General features: G+C 45.7%; 1 protein-coding gene across 1 annotated transcript in view; it reads right to left on the bottom strand.

Annotated features, from left to right (window-relative positions):
- Positions 1-20651, bottom strand: part of cubn (cubilin (intrinsic factor-cobalamin receptor)) — a 291472-nt gene that overhangs the window by 213924 nt on the left and 56897 nt on the right. The window contains exons 19-23 of the mRNA XM_051929225.1: positions 17694-17872; positions 17431-17596; positions 14954-15179; positions 12880-13010; positions 2383-2572 (exon numbers count right to left, since the gene is read on the bottom strand). Coding sequence (XP_051785185.1) covers positions 2383-2572; positions 12880-13010; positions 14954-15179; positions 17431-17596; positions 17694-17872 — 892 coding nt within the window. The remainder of the gene's footprint in view (positions 1-2382; positions 2573-12879; positions 13011-14953; positions 15180-17430; positions 17597-17693; positions 17873-20651) is intronic.

Below are 20651 nucleotides of genomic sequence, written 5' to 3'. Positions count from 1 at the left end.
TGGAGTCGGGTGGATGAAGGACGGAGCTCGGAGGAGTGGAGGCGGTGAAGAAAGGCATTGAGGAAAGAGGCCTGGACTTTGGGGTGATTGGTGCTGTGGCACTGGGTTTGTGCGCATCTTCATTGTAAATAGCTTGTAAATAAACGTGTGTTGGGTGCTAAACATCATGTCTACCTGTCTGTGTCCGGCCTGCTTTCCACACTTTGTAATGACGTCTGTGTGGTGGTATATTTCAATTCCTCATCTTTATTTGTCCTCTTTGTCAATTTCTCATCATTGTTCATGGTTTTCTGGCATTTCTAGGGGTCGCCAATCACTGCCAGGAACGGCCTCCCACCCTATAAGTTTGGAGGGTCTCCCACATGAGGGTCTCCTCATCTTGAAGGCACTTAGGAGTGGAGAGTTTTTGTGCTTTTTTGTTTTTCTGGATTATTTTCAACCTTGCTATTGGAATCCAGTTTGGGACTTTAGAACATTTAGAACAATCTGGATGAGAGCAGGACATTCAGGCCAACAAAACTCACCAGTCCAGTCCAGTCCTAACTTCACTAAAGTAACATCAAGATGAGTTGTCAAGGCCCCCAAAGTCCTTCTGTCTACCTCACTACTTGGTCGCTTATTCCAACTTTCTGTGAGTCTTTGTGTGAAGAAAAACTTCCTGATGTTTGTGTGAAATTTCCCATCCACAAGTTTCCAACTGTGTCATCATGTTCTTGATGAGCTCATTTTAAAGTCACCGTCTCGATCCACTGGACTAATTCACTTCATCATTTTAAACACTTCAGTCAGGTCTCCTCTTCATCTCCTGTAAAAGCTCAGCTCTTTAAATTTTTCCTCATAACTCATCCCCTGTAGCCCCCTGTAATCAGCCCAGTCGCTCTTCTCTGGACCTTCTCTTGTGCTGTTATGTCCTTTTTGTATCCCAAAACTGCACACAGGACTCCAGATGAGGCCTCACCAGTGTGTTATAAAGCTTGAGGACTTGAACTCCACACATCAAGGCGCTATATAACCTGACATTCTGTTAGCCTTCTGAATGGCTTCTGAATACTAACTGACAGTCGATAGCTTACAGTCCACTGTGACTCCTAAATCCTTCTAATAAGGTGGACTCTCGATTTTCAGACCTCCCATTGTGAATTCAGACCTAACAAGACCTAAACTCAATGCAAGCGTTAGGCTCAGCTCTTTTAATTTTTCCTTATAACTCATCCACCTATCTTGGTATCATCTGCTATCTTATCCAGCTTGAGTCCAAGTCATTAACAGATATTAAAAGCAGCAGCAGACCCAGCTACTAGTGGCCATTGCTTTTATTGTCAAAAGCTCAGCTGCTGTCACTTGCTCCATTTCATGTGACAAAAAAAAAATGTCATTGTGGTTCTCCATGTCAGTCACTAATACCTCAAGTTCACATTCACCGAAGTTTTGTTTCTCTGTCCTCTGATGTACTAATGACGTCACTCAGGATCATGGCCACAATGATATGCTAATTACTCCATGAATGATATGCTAATTAGGTCATGCATATAAAAAAAAAATGGCCACAATGGCATGCTAATTAGGTCATGAATATTCAAAATTAATCATGGCCACAATGACATGCTAATTAGGTCATGAATATTCTAATAAAATTGTTTTTATGCCATATATGGTTACTGGCAGGAAGTGACGGGCAGCGTCTAAAAGCTTTAAGAGTTTTAAGTTGATTTGACTTTTATAAGTCTGTTTTTTTTTTTGTACGTTCACAATTTTTGCCTTTCAAGCAGACCCCCGTGACCCTGTAGTTAGGATGTAGCAGGTTGGATAATGGATGGATGGATGGATGGATGAGGCATTTGACGTTTTGTTTTTGTATGGAATCAAAGTAAGGCTTTCTAACATGAGGCGCCTGCTGTCCATCCTGGTCTCAAGCCCCTGACAGTTTTACCTTCAGACTTCAGAGGTTTTCATTTCTCCGTTACTTCTAAGAATGTCATGTCTATGAATTTTAAAGATCAGTTAGTCACAGAGCCTCCATAACTAACAGCAGCAGGTCAGCCGGTGACATCGTCACATCACTTGATTTGGACTCCGCTGTTCAGTAAAGCCACTGAACCACCACAAGTGTACCTTCTAGCACCGCTTTGTCCTTTTATGGAGCCTGGAGACCAAAAACGTCACACGATGTTTGTCCCTGCCTTGATCCATTTTGCCTTTGCGCTCCATGGAGCATCTTTATTATCGATGAGCCTTTTATATCTTGTATTTATAAAGTTTCCACAAGGCCCTTTTTATGTCCTGCCAGGGTTTTTGATGGGATTTCCCCTCTAGTGAACATTTTTGGATGTGCAATTGGAACTTACATGCTTTGGGACTCCTAGTCCATAACGTTCTCCTCACCTGATCTCCACGTAGTCGTACAGACAGCTGGGGTACGTCGGCTCCAAGGCAAAGTCGGTGAAGTTGAGCATGATCTGCCGGTTCACACTCACGATGATACGATAGGTGCACTCTCGGTAGACGGGGTAGTTGTTGGGGTAGTTGGGTGATGTCAGCTGACCGGTAGGATTTGTAAATGTCTCTTCACAGGCTGTCAAAAAACAATAAAATGAAAGAGAAGAGATCTGAAATAGGGGTAGAGGTGCCGTATGTGACATCTGTAACAGAACTCGACAGTTTGTATCATTAGGTCTGCGATGGAGGAACAGGTTCACCAGCTAAAGAAAAATGTTGAGGCGATAAAGGGCTGAGACAGAAGAGGAGTCGAGAGGAAGGTCAACAGAAGAAAGACAAAAGAATCAAAAACAAAGCAACGGTCTGGAGCCAAAATGTTCTGAAAGAGCCCACGCTGTCAGCAGATTCAGGTCGGGTTCAATAATATCGGATGGAGAAGACGCTAAAATCAAAATGGCAGCTCAATCCTGTCTGGTGTGTGCCCTGAAAATTGAACAGAAAAGCCGGGACTGCAACTCCACAAGAGACTGAGAGAAAAATCAGAGCTAAAAAGACGAGGCACAAAGGGTCAGAACAGAAAGACAATAAAGAGAAAGGATTTTAAGGACAGGTTTTGAACCCTTTCGGAGTCTGCAGATCGGATAAGGAAGTGTGCCTACGGCTGACCTTGAACTCCATGACCTCTGAGGCCACGCCCCTGACGACACAGCTGAGGGTACACCACGGGAACTTAAAATGGCGGCCAAAACGTTACAGAAACCCCTATGTGAGGTGACCTGTCGACACTAAATCAGCTCTGATGTGTGTGTGTGTGTTCACCCTACGATGGACTGGCATCCTGTCCAGAGTTTGTTCCTGCCTTGCCCCCTAGAAAATGACTAAAGAATTGGTAGAATTGAAAAATCAATGCTAAAAATGGATTCTCTGACTTGGAAACCCCCCAACACAAAGGACAAGTAATATAAACTATAAAAAATGAAAAACCCAACCATAACATGGCAGCCAGGGACACAGGTGTCCAAAATGGTGGCCACCAGGGCTCAAAAATAAAGTAGATAGATGAATAAAAAAAGGAATGTCAGAACTGAGGTCTGAAACCCTAAAGACCCCTCGTGTTACTCAGGATAAAAATATGAAGAGACGCCACGCCATGCCACGCCACGCCATGCCACGCCACGCCACTTCCTGCTAATAATCCCATCTTTATCAATGTCAGTCAAGTGTTTTGGTCTTACGGCCATTGAGAAAGAACTAAAGGGGCACCTCAGCGTTACCCTCCTATTCCATCTGGATGGTGGGTCACGTGTGTCGGCCCCCTGTAATGTCCAGCTTGATAAATGCAAGAGCAGGTCGATGTTCTGTGTCCTTACTGCGATGCCACTCATTCACAGCTTGATGGAGGACCTCCTCGGGGTCCTCACAAGTTCCCCGTGCATTCGACACACTTGTACAGACGGTGCCATTCCGCCAGGATGTATTAAGTGGGCGCCATCTCCGTCTTCGGCTCAACGAGACGAACGCCAAAAAGCATTAGAGGTCCACTAACGGCGCACATGTGGAAAGCATTACGGCCGCTCGCTAGCCAAACTCCTGCTAAATGTCACACGTGAGTTAACGTCACCTGCATGGAGAAATGAGAAGCCTTGGCAGACGACTCTCGAGACCCTGCTGGGGTCGGGACCACTAGCCTGCCCGGGTGTCTCCATGGGACAAGCTGAAAATGTCCTGTCCTCTCAGTGCCCCCCGCCCTAGTGGCTGTCAATAGTTTGTCTTTTTTTTAATCTAAGATGGCGCACAGGTGACTGCTGATCAGAGCACCGTTACAAGTGCACAGGTGAACTGCCATCACACCTTTACAGAATTAATGAAATATTAATAATTAATGTCATGGTACTGGGACTGCCGTGCAGAGTGGAGGCAGACCCTCTGCATTTATCCCAGTTGATTCTGGGGGTCCGTCAGCGGTCTGTTCTGCACCTACTCTGTTCAATGCTTGCAAGGACTGGATGGTTGGCAGGGTCATGGGGTCCAGCGACTGGGCATCTGTTGGTCAAGAGGGATTCACTGATTTTGACATTACTGACGATGCTGTGATCTTCACAGAGTCCATGGAGGCTCTGATTGGGGGTCTCGAGAGATTGAGTGAGGGGTCCGAGTGTCTGGGCTTGCGAGGGTCCTGATAAAAACTGAAATCTAGGCCTTTAATGAGCTCTTGGGCACGGCCATCAGCAGTGTGTCTGTCTGCGGAGAGAGTGTCCACCTCATCATCGAGAGGTTTACTGACCTCAGCAGTGACATTCATGTGACTCTGGTGACTCTTTCTATGAAGTCAGTAGACGGATTGTGAGACCATGGTGGGGGGGGGGTTGGGGTGGCGCCCACTCCTGATATCTCTGCAAAAGGACGAAGGTCCAAGGCTTTAGAGTCTTGGTGCTTCATGTTAATGAGACATGGACGCTATCCAGTGACCTGAGATGAAGACTCGACTCCTTCATGTGTGTCTCTTCAGAGGGTCCTTGGGGGCCGCTGGTTTGACTTTGTGTTGCTCATGGAGTCCCAAATGAGGCGTATGACCTGCATGGTGAGGGAGCGTCAGTTAGGGCACTACAGCCACGTGGCACAATTACCCGAGGGTGACCCTCATTGTTGAGGACCTGAGTGAGTGGCTGGACCAGACCAAGGAGACCCCTCACATAACACCTGGATGCGGCAGATAGAGGGTCATTTTCAGAGGGTGGGACTGGATTGTATGTCTGCCTGGGGGGTTGCCAGCCAGGTGCCTGAGCTGTTTCATCGTGTGGTGCCAGTGCATGCCCCTCCCCCCCCCCCCCCCCCCCCCCCCTCAACCTGACCTGACCTGAATAATTAACCCTTTCGGCCCTGACATCCTATTACTGGTACATATAATTGCAGTCCTTTTTGTAAAGCACAGGTACGTTTGCAGCCGTTGGCACCGGGCGTGTGCTACCATTAGTGCAGACTGGAGAGACTGGCATACAGTCTGTGAAACACAGAAGTAAAAATGGACGCTGCTGGACTGTGCACACCACATAGTAAGTAGGTCCACTTTGAATTTTATTTCCTCAACAAGATTGAAGTATCTGGCAGCTATTGTATTTTTATTTTCGATTTTTCATTTTTGATCTTCCTAGACACCCCAAAGGTAGAATGTCTCACAAAATCATTTTCCCATAAAAAAACAGAAAATCCAGGGACGAAAGGGTTCATTTTTAGATGGCACCTTTCACAATGGGCACTCTTTCCAGGTGCTGTACGACACTCAGTTATATGAATTAGTCATCATCATGAATATTACTTTATTAGCAGAAGCCTTTATCCAAAGCAACTTACAAAGTGCATCCACTTAAGAAGGTCCTCCTTGCCACCTTTTCTGACGTTGGCATCACTGGAACTGCCCTCGTATGTTCTGGGGATGTCAAGGGTGGCACCAAGCAAGCATGTGGGTGCCCACTGGATCTGTTCAGGGTGCTCTCCTCTTCCCTCTACTGTATACTCCTCCTCCTCCTCACTAGGGCCCATCATCTCGTCCCGCTGATGATGCACCACTGGGCTTGTTGTTTCCTCCTGGGGTCTCTACAGGTCTCACTGTTATTGCAACATGGATGAAGGAGCACCGTCTCGGACGTTCTTGTTCTCGTTTCAGGCCCCCCACCTCTCGATTAACACCTGGCAAGTCAGTACACCACCTTGAGGTGACGATGAATGACCAGCTGTTCTTCAGGGGCCTTCCAGTCTTGCACTGTCTACTTTAGACCACGTCCACATGTCTGACGGAGTGTACAGCACAACTCCAGCTCCAGGCATTGGTCTTGTCACGTCCGGCCTACAACAACTCTCTGGTGGCTGGAGTGCCAGCAGGTGTCACCAAGTCACCACAGGTGACTCAAGAATGCTGGTAGTCAACCAGTCAAGGTGGGCTCATGTCCTCAAGAAGACTGAAGTATCTGGCAGCTATTGTATATTCATTTTCGATTTTTCATTTTTTAACTTCCTAGACACCCCAAAGGGTAGAATTCCTCACAAAATCATTATCCCATAAAAACAGAAGATCCAGGAATGAAAGGGTTAATAATGAAATAATTAGATGAATAATCAGATGATGCATAAAAATAAAGATGCAGATTAGTTTAAACACACAGAGGGAAATAGAACCCTAATAGAAGCGGACCCTAACAGTCTCTACCTACGTATTAACATGCAGTCAGTTCTGAGGGTTACGTTCACGAAAAATACGGAATACGGATACAGAAGCTTTGATCCTAAGGAGAAGTCAGTAGGCTTTGAGCCCTCAGAACCAAGCTACCTGAACTCTTCTCTAACATTTCAGTCGTTGTTTAACGCTCTGACGCTGATCTTTCTGGTCATAAAACAAGTCAATTGGTGAGAAGAATTCCTAAATCATTACAGAAGTCCGGTATTTGAGGGTTCCTCTCGAGTGCCACTTTCTCTTGTACTTTGGCCCAAAAACGAATCGGCACGTGGTCATCTCACAACGGGCTGAGGTTTCAAGTTTGGTGTTTTTCCGTCCAGCCATAGAGTGTCCTCAAGAAACTGCGACACACAGACAAGACACCCATCATCGAGTATATCAGGGGACCCTAAAACGCTGAGATCCGTTAAAAAACTTTTGCTCCTCCGCCTTCATAGACGATAGGTTAGGGTGGGGGAGGGCGCAAAGCAAAAATGGGGTTGGGGGTCTGTCAGGACACCATCTTGGTGGGAGGAGTCAGGCAGGCAGACACCCCTCGAGGCTTGATGACGATCCTTTCACCGTTTCCGACTTTTACGTCTCCCTCTATAGTCAGGTGCGATCGTGTTCTAGATGCTGCACAAGTGACCGCAGCAGGGCTGACCCGAGGTCCTCACTAAGCCGTCCCGGTGGTGTGCACAAGGGGCGGAGACTCAATCCGAGCTTATGACCCCTCCCCCCCACGTGTTTGCAGTTCCTGGTCCCCGTCACAAGTGGGGCTCAATGGCTTACACAGACCTGTCGGTGCTTTGGGGGTCACACGCTGATCCATTCAGTGTAGCGGGTGCACACCATCATTAGGGGCCTGTTATCGGCCAATCTCACGTCTCGCTCATGCACAATGGATTTTTTATTTTTGCCTCACGTACCCACGGATACAAAACGGATGTCCAACCCCACCCACAAGTGCGGACTTGATCTGCAGAAAGGCGAGATTAGAGTGCAGGTCCTGTGAAACGCGTACACTCTTCCAATAGCGGATAGGCGAAGAAATCCACGGAGAGTAAGGATTTGCTGTCATTGCTGAATGACAAAGAAGAGGAAAACTCCGACTTCTGTCTGGCGCCGGTCATTCTATTTAACGGCCAAATGGTAAACCCCCTAGTTCAGCGGTTCTCAAACTGTGAGGCGCGCCCCCCCTAAGGGGGTGCAAAGTAACAAAAAAGGGGGCGCGAATGTTGCCACATGTGGCGTAATTTCGCTATTTGTAGCGGCAGCAAAAAATATAGGGTTAAATTTTATTAGGGTTTCAAAAAAACGTTAGGGGGGGGCGCAATTAGAACTGCTATGAAAACTCGGGTCGCAAATACTGAGAAACGCTGGGCTAGTTAAATGATTATTCAAATTGTCCTGATTAGACTTGTGGGGGTCAGGGTCTCTGACAAATAGGGGGTGCTGCTCCAGTGTGTGAGAGGGGCGGCCCTAAAGTAACAAAAATGGGGGCGCGAATGTTGCCATATGTGGCGTAATTTTGCTATTAGTAAGAAAATTTGAAACTTGTAGCGGTGTATTGGCAGCAAAAAATATAGGAATAAATTGTATTAGGGTTTCAGAAAAACGTTAGAGGGGGGCGCAATTAAAACTGTTATGAAAACTCCGGTCGCAAATACTTAAAGGTTGAGAAACGCTGGGCTAGTTAAATGATTATTCAAATTGTCCTGATCAGACTTGTGGGGGTCAGGGCCTGTGACAAATAGGGGGCGCTGCTCCTTTCTTTTTATCGATCGGCGTGTATCCCATTAAAATAACGGCAGCCAGACGAGGCCCTCTGGCAGAACTGAGCTTCCATTCTGTAGCCAACAAAGAATTTACAGACCACTAGAAATGAGATTTGGGGGTGGGGAAGGGGGGTGAGTTAAGGGGGGGGGGGGCTTTCAGGGACAATAACCAAAAAAATAAGCCATGAGCCTTGCAACATTAATCCCCGGCGGTAATGGAAAATCAAATGGCTGCAGCCCGAGCTCCGCCTGGGGCCCACATTCATCAGCTAATTTGTTTCAGTTCAGCAGGCCCAAGACACAAAAAACACTTTTGTGAAATTTGTCAAATAACAAGCTGCCCCAGAAAATGAAAGGGCTGGGCTCTTGGCAGGAAATTAAACAAACAGACGGCCCGTTATTTCAATAAGCCCGCCATGCCCAAAACTGGATTACAAGTTACAGCGATGCTCCGGCTACAATGGCCTCATTGATCTGTGGCTGAAGACCTTTCATCGTGGCAATAAAAAAGCCCATTTGAGTTAGGCATGCCCGTGGGCGCTGCCAATTAGAGTGGGGTGCCCCCCTGCCCGTCGGACCTCGGGGGTCTGAGCCCAGGATCTCAGATGAGCCAAACGCTTCCCGTTGAGTTTTAGGTTCAGTGATGGCCCACCGGTCGTTTGACTTGAGTGGACTAGCGACTGGCATTGTGGTGGAAAAGCAGCCAAACGACGGTCATGTTATAATTTATGCCATTATGGGGTTTTGTTGCATTTGTGTTTTATTATTGAATGCAAAGTGTTTATATCAATCCCTCCATTTTCCAACCCGCTGAATCTGAACACAGGGTCACGGGGGTCTGCTGGAGCCAATCCCAGCCAACACAGGGCACAAGGCAGGAAACAATCCCGGGCAGGGTGCCAACCCACCGCAGAAGTGTTTATATGTTATCAGGTTTTGTCACTTGCCTGCACTTGATGTAAAGTACGCAAATCCAAACCCAAAGTATCACTCGCTGTGTAAATCAGGTCGTATGTGCTGACTACTCTGTTATTCAGAATGTGTTTCATTTCCTATCCTATTTATTCACACCACAGGGTCACCATGGTCATGCAATACCACCCGCAATGAGAGGGGGCGCTCTCCCTAACAGTCTCATCTCCTTTTTCCCCCTCACAGCGCACTGAGAATCCGCCCCTTGAGGGCAACAGAGCCAGAGAAGCCCCGCCCCTTCTGGTCCAGGCAATATAAAAGAGAGAGAGAGAGAGAGAGAGAGAGAGAGACGACCCTAGGTATGTGGCCTCTCATTTGGAACTCATCAGGAACTCCTCCGAGCGTAACCCACCCAGAAACGCCACTAGAGGGCGATAAGAGGCTATGGACGGCCTGCTTTTGTTCGATAGCGCCACTGGGAGCCTGTTACGTTTGTTTTTATTGTAAATTAGATGACGTCTCCCTGCCCGACTGGCACCCCGACTATTTTGGGACTCACTCTGCCTTCTCACTTGCCCCCTTCTGCCCTCTGTATATAAAAGGCTGAGTGCTGTGTCCGTCTGCCACTTGATTAACCACTGGCACTAGAACCTTGGTCTTGGTGTTAATCGTAAGCTTGTGACGTGATACACGCTGATGAAGTGAAGAGGCAAGACTGTCAAAATGAACGAAGTTCATGACAACCCCGTGTCACACACGTGCGAGTACAAGGAAGCTGAGTGGACCAAGTCAAGGTAATTACCTGCCAGGCCAGGGGGCGGCAGGGTGCACTAATCCCACTTCTGTTATCTCTGCATGCCAGATACGGGAAAACCTACCAGACGCACCACCAATGACATCACTTCCGGTTTCCGGCGCCACGGACGACGTCACTTCCGGGTTTGGCCTTTAAAGTTCAATTCAGGACTCAAACCAATGCACACGAGTGTGCAATCAAAACCCATTTTGCAGCCAGGGGACAATATATGGGTGGCTGCCCCAAACCTTTTTGTGTGTGTCGAGGCTCTTCCTTTCACACCCAGTAAAGTTCCTATGGCAAATTGCATAGGGTCTGACTTAGAGGATCAGCGTGATGGCATCAAGTGTCACATACCTGCAGATCACGTCACGGCAATGGCGCATCATCATTAACAATAATATGGCCATGAAATGGCGACACCCGCCATCCAAATCAAAACACACAAAATGGTGCTTTATTGATGTCATTAAAATATCGATACGAAAACTGCCATATTGTTAAAGTGAAGATAAAACGTGTAAAATGAAAGCAACGATGTTCAAAAGCCCAGAATCATAACAGACTGATCCCCTAGGTGGCGCTCCTGAGTACTGACCCAAACTGGACATTAAAAGCTGCATGCGGACTCACATGACGCACTCTTGGACGTCAAAAAGTTAAAGAAGCAGCCATTAGGGCGGAGTGGTGGCTCTGAGGCTAAGGACCTGCTCTGGTATCCCGAAGGTTTGTCGGTTCGAATCCCCATCCCCGCCACTGCTACTCTGCCCTTAACCTTCAATTGCTCCAGGGGGCGCTGTACAATGGCTGATCCTGCGCTCTGACCCCAAGGGGTATGCGAAAAACCAAGTAACTCCCTTTGGGATTAATAAAGTATAATAAAATAAAAAATAAATAGTGACTCCGTCACGACGCCATTCAGCCAGGAGGCCCAGATGAGCTGCTGTGCTGTCACCCTGAGCCTCTCTTGGTGGGCCATAATGGCGTCATACCTTAGGCTGCTACGTCCACGCTGTCTTAGTCTCCGTCGTTGCCTTTCGTCCACGCTACGCCAAAAACAGAGACGTTTGAACACGCTTCTCTAAAGCCGTAAATGTCGGCTCAGGTGACAACGGAGACATTTCAAAATGGAGACTCTGATTGGGTGGTGCTTATTATGTGGCCCCTGCTTATTACGTTTCCTCAGCTGCTTCGCTCGCCTTCTCTTCAGGCGTTACTCTCAATAACGATTCCACCTCATCACCCGTCCAAACATAACCATCTGCTCTTCGTTTTTCACACTCACCACTTCTGCTCTCCGAGTGTAAAGACCTAGCGTGGAGGACGTGACCCCCTCATGTTTCCACGGAGTCGCACATGCCCAGTGTGGCCAAACGGCTACGTCATGTGCGTTTTCGGTCATTTTAGCGCATTCAGAGATTCTTTTATAAATGAAATGCAAGTGGGCATGGAGATGGCTTTCATTTTGAAAACGCTGGATTGGAAGTGTGGCTGAGAGGGACTCCAGCATTCCCAATGTCCTGCCAGGAGGTGGAACATGTCAGAATGTAAGAAGCAAAAGTCAGCAGGTGGAATAGGTCTGGATGGGGGGGCAGGCATTGGCACAGCACCCACCACACAATGAAACGGCTCGGGATCCTGGTTGGCAACCCCCCAGGCAGACAAGCGGTCCATTCCCACTCTCCAGAAATGACCCTCTATCTGTGGCAGCCTGGTGTTATGTGGGCGTCCCCTTGGTCTGGTCCTCAGCAATGAGCCGGATCACCCTCGGGTAATGGCGCCACATGGGCGCAGTGCTGTAACTGACGCTCCTTCACTATGCAGGTCATGTGCCTCATTCTGGACTCCGTGAGCAACACAAAGTCAAACCAGCAGCCCCCAAGGACCCTCTGAAGAGTCACCAAAGGAGTCCAGTCTTCATCTCAGGTCACTCGATAGCATCCATGTCTCACTAACAGGGAGCACCAGGACTCTGAAGACTTGGACCTTCGTCCTTTTGCAGATATCGGGAACACCACATAGCCCTTTCCAGTGACCTCATGACCCCCCATGCTCTTCCAGTCCACCTACTGACGTCACAGGAAGAGTCACCAGAGTCACATGAATGTCACCACCGAGGTAAGTAAACCTCTCGATGAGGTCGACACTCTCTCCGCAGACAGACACACTGCTGATGGCCATGCCCAAAAGGTCATTAAAGGCCTAGATTTCAGTTTTTATCAGGACCCTCTCAAGCCCAGACACTCGGACCCCTCACTCAGTCTCTCGAGACCCCCGGTCAGAGCCTCCAGAGAGCTTCATCAGTAAAGTCAAGATCAGTGAGTCTCTCTTCACCAACAGATGCCCCCCAGCCGCTGGACCCCACAACCCTGCCCAAAAGGTGAAACACAGTCAAGAAAACCAGAAGATCAAATGATGACCAAGACTTCAAAAACCAAATGAAAATCCAAAAAACGTTGTTGAGGACATGAAAGATACGAACTTCAGAACCCAAAATTTGATCATGAGATGGAAAATAATGCCGTTAACTCATTCTAGGATGCGAGAAACGTTCCTTTGGGAATATTGAGAAGTTCCAATGCGAAAATTCTACTTATCAGAACATGAGAGCCCTCAAGTGGGTGAAATCATTTTTATCATCGACTCCCCGTCAGAGCTTCTAGGCAGCGGCAAGGCCTGAAGTCGATCATCTTCTCTCAGGACACCCAATGTAAAAAACAAGAAGCCGAGTATCACTAATCGCTTACCTGTGGTAGCATTAATGGAGATGTAGTTAGCAGAAAATCCCTCAACAGCCAGCGACGCGTCCGAGACAAACAAGATGGTCATCACGTGGTCAGTGCTGGTGAGCGATGGAGGGGCAGATCTTCCACAGTACCTGGAAGGATTGGAAAATGAAGCACAAGTTACAGTAAGGTGGGTCCATCACATTTTCTGAAACTACAGTGAGTCGTGAACTGGGGGGGCCTAAACACAAGAAGGTCTAACAAATGACTCAAAATGCAGACTGGAGGGGGAAAACAGCCATCAAACCCTGGCTAGTCTCTCTATAAAAACATTGATTTTACACAAGTGCTGTTTGGCAGAAAATAAGCTCCGAGGATTACAAACGCACAGGTGGGAATGCCTTCAAAACAGGCAACCCCCCAAAAGCGAACACAGCCCCCAAAAATGAAGTCCAACAGAATGGAAGAAACACAGAGCAGGATGGTCACAAAATCCAGAAAGTCAGAAACATTCAACAAGACCAGAAACACAGGAGAACTCACCAACCATGTAGCGCAATCAATGAACCGCAAGGGACTGTGCGCTTCCCTCAGCCTTTATAAGGCTGACAGTGGACCCCTTCGGTGATAGGCAGATCTTGGGAGACCACCCACAAAACACATGGTACATAGAAAAAGATACTCGGACAGAAAGAAACTAAACGATCAACAACGTTAACATAAAAAATGAAGAGAGCGCCATAAAAGAGACATTTGAACCCCAGCCAGAACAGAACACCTGAGGCACGAATGGAGCACTTGTCAGTCTGACGTAATCACAGAGACTTTAGTGGACATTACAGAGAGTCGGCCATGGTTTAGTGTTTGCAGATGTGATTGGACCGTCGGGATGCAGTAACAGATGGGATGAAAACATAATTTAATATTCATAATATTCATATTAATTCATAATAACTTGAAAACATAATTCAAATTAGTGGATAACGTGTGTGCTGTGTTGTCAGTCAGGACGGGTCGAGTCAGGTTGGGGAGCAGGTAGTGGTACGGCGCCCACCACACAATGAAACAGCTCAGGATCCCAGTTAGCAACACCTCCAGCCAGACACACCCCCCCCCCCCCCCCCCCCCCCCCCTCCAGACATGACCCTCTATCTGTCACAGCCAGGTGTTACGTGAGTGTCCCCTTTGCCTGGTCCAGTGGCTCAGGTCCTCAGCAATGAGCCGGATCACCCTCGGGTAATGGCACCACATGGCCATAATGCTGTAAATGACGCTCCGTCACAGTGCAGGTCATGTGCATCATTCAGGACCCCGTGAGCAACACAACGTCAAACCAGCGGCCCCCAAGGATTCTCCAATGAAGGTTATCAGAGTGCAATTTAAAAACTAAAACTGATTTATTATAATTCTTCTGAACTGTAGCTGTGATTTCTTTCACTTGGATGTTAGGAGATTGCATTGAGTAAGTAAAGCTGGGAAGAAATATTAGATTGTGTGTTTTCATTTAAGGCCATAAAGCAAAAAAATGGGAATATTTTCGAAGGGGGGGATTCTTTTCTATACCCACTGTATGTAAGCTACCCGTGTTTTGTTCCATGTGTGTTGTGGGTGGTCCCACATGAGGCTCAGCCAACCACCAATCACCACCAGGAACTGCCCTTCCCACCCTGTAAATCTGGAGGGTCTCCCGCGGTTCCTGGTGGTCCACTGTGCATACGTTAGGCACTTGAAGTTTATTTGAATTATTGGATTTCTAGATTTTTTACCCACTTCTGTGTCTTGTGATGATTTTCTGTATTTGGACTCGTTTCCTTTCAATCGTCTTTGGTGTTACTGGTAACTCCTTCTTTGCCTTTTGTGCTCCATGGAGTTTCATTCTTGTTACAGGTTTGTGAAGAATAAATCTTTTATAAAAAGACTTTGTATTTGCCCTATTACCTGCCGGGGTTTGACTGTGATATCCCCCTCTAGTGGACATTTTTGGAAAGGGTTTTGGGACTACGTCCAGGACACAAAGTCTAGATGATCGACATCAGTGCTGGACGTGACAGGGAGGTAGTGAGCACAAAATGGCAGAACCAGCGAGTGGACTCACCTGCCAAGTTTGTTTCCAGTAGATACGGTCCCATTGTCATAAACTTCAACATAGTCATAGGCGCAGTTGTAGTGAAATTCAATGTTAAATGAGGTGAAGGTGAGTCGGATGATGTTGCCAGGAGTGACCGAGATAAGCCACGTGCAGTTGGCTCCATGAGGGTAGCTGGTTGGATGACCAGGACTGGTGATTGTCCCCTGATCAGCGGTAAGCACATCTCCACAAGCTGTTGGGAGACAAAGACAAAGTCAAACACACAAAGTCAGCAAAATACCACGTCCAGGGGTCATCTAGACAAATGTTATCGGACCCTGCTGGGCACTATAAGGAGCTCAATAAAATAACGATTGACCTTCTGTGGCATTTCAGCCAGCGTTCCTCCCCTGGCAGCAGTTTAAATGGCAGTTTTAGGTCTACTCATTCATTTTTGATTCCTTCCTTGATTTCAAGATGGTTGGTTATGCACTTTCTGTGTACCCATTGTCACACACGTGCACCTGGGGGGCACCCGCGGGGACTGACTGAGAGTGAAATGCCGGGTCAGAGGGTGAATAAGTCTGTGAATGCCTTTTCTTCCATCCCTGCAGATCCAGGAACACCAAATCAAGAACCACTTACACTTACACCTTCAGACCATGCCTTCGAGTGACCTCATTTCCACCGCATCCCATCGACCCTCCTCCTTCTCCTCAGGAACTATAAAGCCAATCACCACTGCTTCGCAGTCAGTCATTCGAAGACTCGCTTTTGAGAAGATTGCACCGCAGGGTATCAACTCGCTATTCACCTATAGTATGCGGGGTGGACCCCCAAACCTTCGTCTTTGTCTTGATCTCTTCTTAAACACCATCTACTTTCTTTACTTACTCATGGGTTTTGTGGGTGGTTTCCAACACCTGCCCATCACCATCAAGGAACTGCCCACTGCCAATCAAAGCCTGAGGATAACAAAGAGTCCCTTGCGGTTCATTGTGAAGGCACTTGTGGTGTGAAGTGTTCCCTTGAGTTTATTCTGTGCTGTTGTCAGTTTTTATATTGTGTCTTTCACATCTATCTATCTATCTATCTATCTATCTATCTATCTATCTATCTATCTATCTATCTATCTATCTATCTATCTATCTATCTATCTATCTATCTATCTATTATATAGTGGCTTTCATCCATCTATCTATCTATTATATAGTGTCTTTCATCCATCTATCTATCTATCTATTATATAGTGTCTTTCATCCATCCATCTATCTATTATATAGTGGCTTTCATCCATCCATCTATCTATCTATCTATTATATAGTGGCTTTCATCCATCTATCTATCTATTATATAGTGTCTTTCATCCATCTATCTATCTATCTATTATATAGTGTCTTTCATCCATCCATCTATCTATCTATCTATTATATAGTGGCTTTCATCCATCCATCTATCTATCTATCTATTATATAGTGTCTTTCATCCATCTATCTATCTATTATATAGTGTCTTTCATCCATCTATCTATCTATTATATAGTGGCTTTCATCCATCCATCTATCTATCTATCTATTATATAGTGGCTTTCATCCATCTATCTATCTATCTATTATATAGTGGCTTTCATCCATCTATCTATCTATCTATCTATCTATCTATCTATCTATCTATCTATCTATCTATCTATCTATCTATCTATCTATCTATCTATCTATCTATCTATTATATAGTGCCTTTCATCTATCTATCTATCTATCTATCTATCTATCTATCTATCTATCTATCTATCTATCTATCTATCTATCTATCTATCTATCTATCTATCATAAAGTGCCATTCATATCTATCTACTGTATCTATTATATTGTGTCTTTCACATCTATCTATCTATTATATAGTGCCTTTCATCTATCTATCTATCTATCTATCTATCTATCTATCTATCTATCTATCTATCTATCTATCTATCTATCTATCATAAAGTGCCATTCATATCTATCTACTGTATCTATTATATTGTGTCTTTCACATCTATCTATCTATTATATAGTGCCTTTCATCTATCTATCTATCTATCTATCTATCTATCTATCTATCTATCTATCTATCTATCTATCTATCTATCTATCTATCATCATATAGTGCCTTTCATGTCTATCTATCATATAGTGCCTTTCCCCTCTATTAATATAAACAGATGCTTCACTCCCTTCACTTTCTTCATCGACTCTTCAGATCTCGTGTGCTGTGGTTCAGTGTTGGTCCGCTTTGCTCTTTGTGTTCCGTCAGAACCTTTGCTGCCCCCCTAATCAAATGTGTTAATTTATTGCCCCGGTCTGCAGTGTGCAGGTACCATTAAGCTGCCTGAAGGGTCTCAGACTTGACAGGACCCCCATAACAGCCTCCTTTGAATATCCCAATATACACTGAAGTGAATTAATAGGAATGATAAGAACAGGTGTAACCCGAAAGTAAAAACACAAACGTTTGCCGATACTTACGCTCCATTATTGCTGCATACTGAGCAGTGAAGCCGTGATTGGAGACCGATGAGTCAGTAACAAAGCGGACATACATGGACCTCTGGGTGGACTGAGCAGCGGGTGGCATTTGGGTGCCACAGTATTTCCCAATCAGCGGGGAGCTGACGGAGGTCCCATCCCTGAGCTGTAAGAGGCACAGAAGATAAAGGTGAGTGGCCATACAGTATGGCACCTACAGTATGAGACTAAGACCCCATCATCACTGTACCCCGGTGCTTTACCTCCACATAGTCGAAGGAGCAAGTCGAGCTGCCCTCGATGTCAAAGGACTCGAAGCTGAAGGTGACCACCTGTCCAGGAGACTGGGTGATGACCCACTCACAGGTCTTGCTGTGTGGGTAAGGGTTTGGGTGGTAAGGAGATCGGATCTGACCGCTGCCAGACAAGGTGCCACCACACGCTGGGGACAAAAGAACATTCAGTGAAAAGACTCATCTCATCTGTAGTAGCATTGGGCGTGGTGCCAGTGTGGGACTCAGGTAGGCCGATACCCACCCACTTTGCTCACTGGCCTAACCTGTTTGCTTTTATAATCATTATTTTTTAAATGAAGATGAGCCTTTACTGCATATGTGGATTTTATAAATAAATTCTGCAGCCCACATAAAGCAGAATGCCCAGACACATCTTAACAAAATCCTGTTTTAAAAATGAATAAAGTGACGCGATCACAAGAGCCAGCGTTGTCCGAGATTACGGATCATTTCTAAAAAATCTTTTGCAGACTTTTGATTTGCTTTTGTTCTTCAGGGCAGAGAAGCTGGAGATGGCGTTTTGACTACAAATCAGGACTTTGTTTTCGGTTTGCTTATTTGCCTTTTTACTATGCAAAGTTTCTCACACTCTGTTTATCATAAATTAGTTACAAGTGAGGACTTCTGCACAACTCCCATGTAAAGGAACGAGCACAAGAAGTGGAGTGGGGACCCAAAGACGAAAAAACGAAAGCAAAGGGTCGAAACCCAGGAATCAAAATTAGTCCGTCGTGAAAAACGGAATTCACGTCTTTTTGACGGGTGCTTTCATTAAGAGTCACACCGAGAGCGAAGGTTTTAGTCACAGTTTCAGGTGAGGCACAGACGCTGACATTTAACCTGCCGCCGCTCTTCCATCTCTTTTTCCAGTCAACAATTAAATTAAAGCTCTGAAGCGGCGGCGCCCATGAAAATTATGCAAAATATTGATTCAAACTCAACTCACACGTTGAACCCTGTGTGTGTGTCAAACGTCATAAGAGCACATCAGACGTCTAGAAGAAAAATAAAACCCCAGGCCGTCATGACACATGTCTGCACATTCTGATGACGTCACTCCCCGCGGCTCCTCTGCCGTTCCCACGCTGCCTCTGTCGGAGCGCGGGCACGGACTCCGTTTGTTTCTGTATACCCATGGAAACCACCAGTCCTGTGGTTGGCACAAATTCTCAGATTCATTTAACATGAATGGCTTTCCCGGTTGTGGCCTTTTTTTCCATTTCAGTCTGCCACACACTCACTAGAAAGAGGAAGAAGGAACGCGATGACTGGATGTGGATGAGGAATTGTACTGGTAAAAGAGGGAGGAATTTTAATTTGGAGAGAAACGTTACAATTTAAAACACATTAATGATAAGCATCTGTGTAAGTAATGATCTCCCGTCCGCCGCATTCCCGTTCCAACTGCAGCGGCTGCACATTTCCGTGGTTACAAATCAGTGACTAATTTCTGCCTTAAAATAAAAGCACCGACTCGCTAGGCCACTTAGTCCAGTTTAGAGTCACGGGGGGCTGGGGCCTCTCCTAGCAGCACTGGTGGCACAACACGAGTGACGGACCAGCAAGGGGTTACCTACCGCTGTATAGTGAATCTCAGAGGGCACAGACGCCTGGGGGGGTTTGTTCTTCAGATGTGTTGCTTAATTAAACTCTTCTGTGATGTTCTCCTGGACTCCTCTCTTGAATTTTGGGCTTCAGGCACAGCTGAAGGGCACCCCTACAGTCCTCACCTTATAAACTTTGTAAATCTGTAATTATTTGAATTTCTGTTGGAATGACAAATGCAATGCATATGTCTCAGTTATATGCCATTTGATATGGGATTCATAAAAGCAATGTTAATGTCTGTGATGTGCCATCTGTTGAAATGTTTAATGAAATGCATATGCCTATGTTATACGGCATTTGGTATAGTATTTGTAAAAGCAGTGATAATGTCTGTGATGTGCTTTGTGTTGGAATGACAAATGCAATGCATATGTCTCAGTTAAATGCCATTTGATATGGGATTCATAAAAGCTGTGTTAATGTCTGTGGTGCACCATCTGTTGGAATGATAAATGAAATTCATTTTATTGTTACAAATATCTGTGATGTGCTATGTGTTGGAATGACAAATGAAGTGTATTTTACTGTTTTGAATGTTTGTGATGTGCCATCTATTGGAATGTTTAATGGCATGTATATGCCTATGTTATATGGCATTTGGTATGTTATTCATAAAAGCAGTGATAATATCTGTGATGTGCTTTGTGTTGGAATGACAAATGCAATGCATATGTCTCAGTTATATGCCATTTAATACAGGAGTCATAAAAATAGTGTTAATGCTTGTGATGCTCCATCTGTTGAAATGACACATGAAATACATTTTATTGTTTATAAATGTTTGTAATGTGCCATCTGTTGAAATGGCAAATGCAATGAATTATATTACTACAAATGTTTGTGATGTACCATGTGTTGGAACGACAAAAGAAATGCATTTTATTGTTTCAAATTTTGTGATGTGCCAACTGTTGGAATGTTTAATGAAATGCATATACCTGTGTTATATGACATTTGGTATGACATTCATTAAAGCAGTGTTTATGTTGGGGTGCGCCATCTGTTGGAATGACAAATGCAGCGCATTTTAGTACCACAACTGTGTCTGGTGCGCCATCTGTTGGAATGACAAATGCAGCACATTTTAGTACCACAGCTGTTTCTGGTGTGCCATCTGTTGGAATGACAAATGCAATGCATTTTATTATTACACATGTGTCTGGAGTGCCATCTGTTGGAATGACAAAGACATACTAGGTAGCTGGACATAGAGATACTTTTCCTTTACTAAGTTGGATGGAACATCTGGAGATTGTATGCTCTGACCTGCATCTGAACGTTTCCACTGCAGTCTTCAGGATTATTTCATGTCCCTGA

This window comes from Erpetoichthys calabaricus, chromosome 6 (genome assembly GCF_900747795.2).
Source record: "Erpetoichthys calabaricus chromosome 6, fErpCal1.3, whole genome shotgun sequence".
In the NCBI taxonomy this organism is placed as follows: Eukaryota; Metazoa; Chordata; class Cladistia; order Polypteriformes; family Polypteridae; genus Erpetoichthys; species Erpetoichthys calabaricus.
Note: the sequence above shows the minus strand (reverse complement) of the source record. Positions and strands in the feature narration are given on the sequence as shown.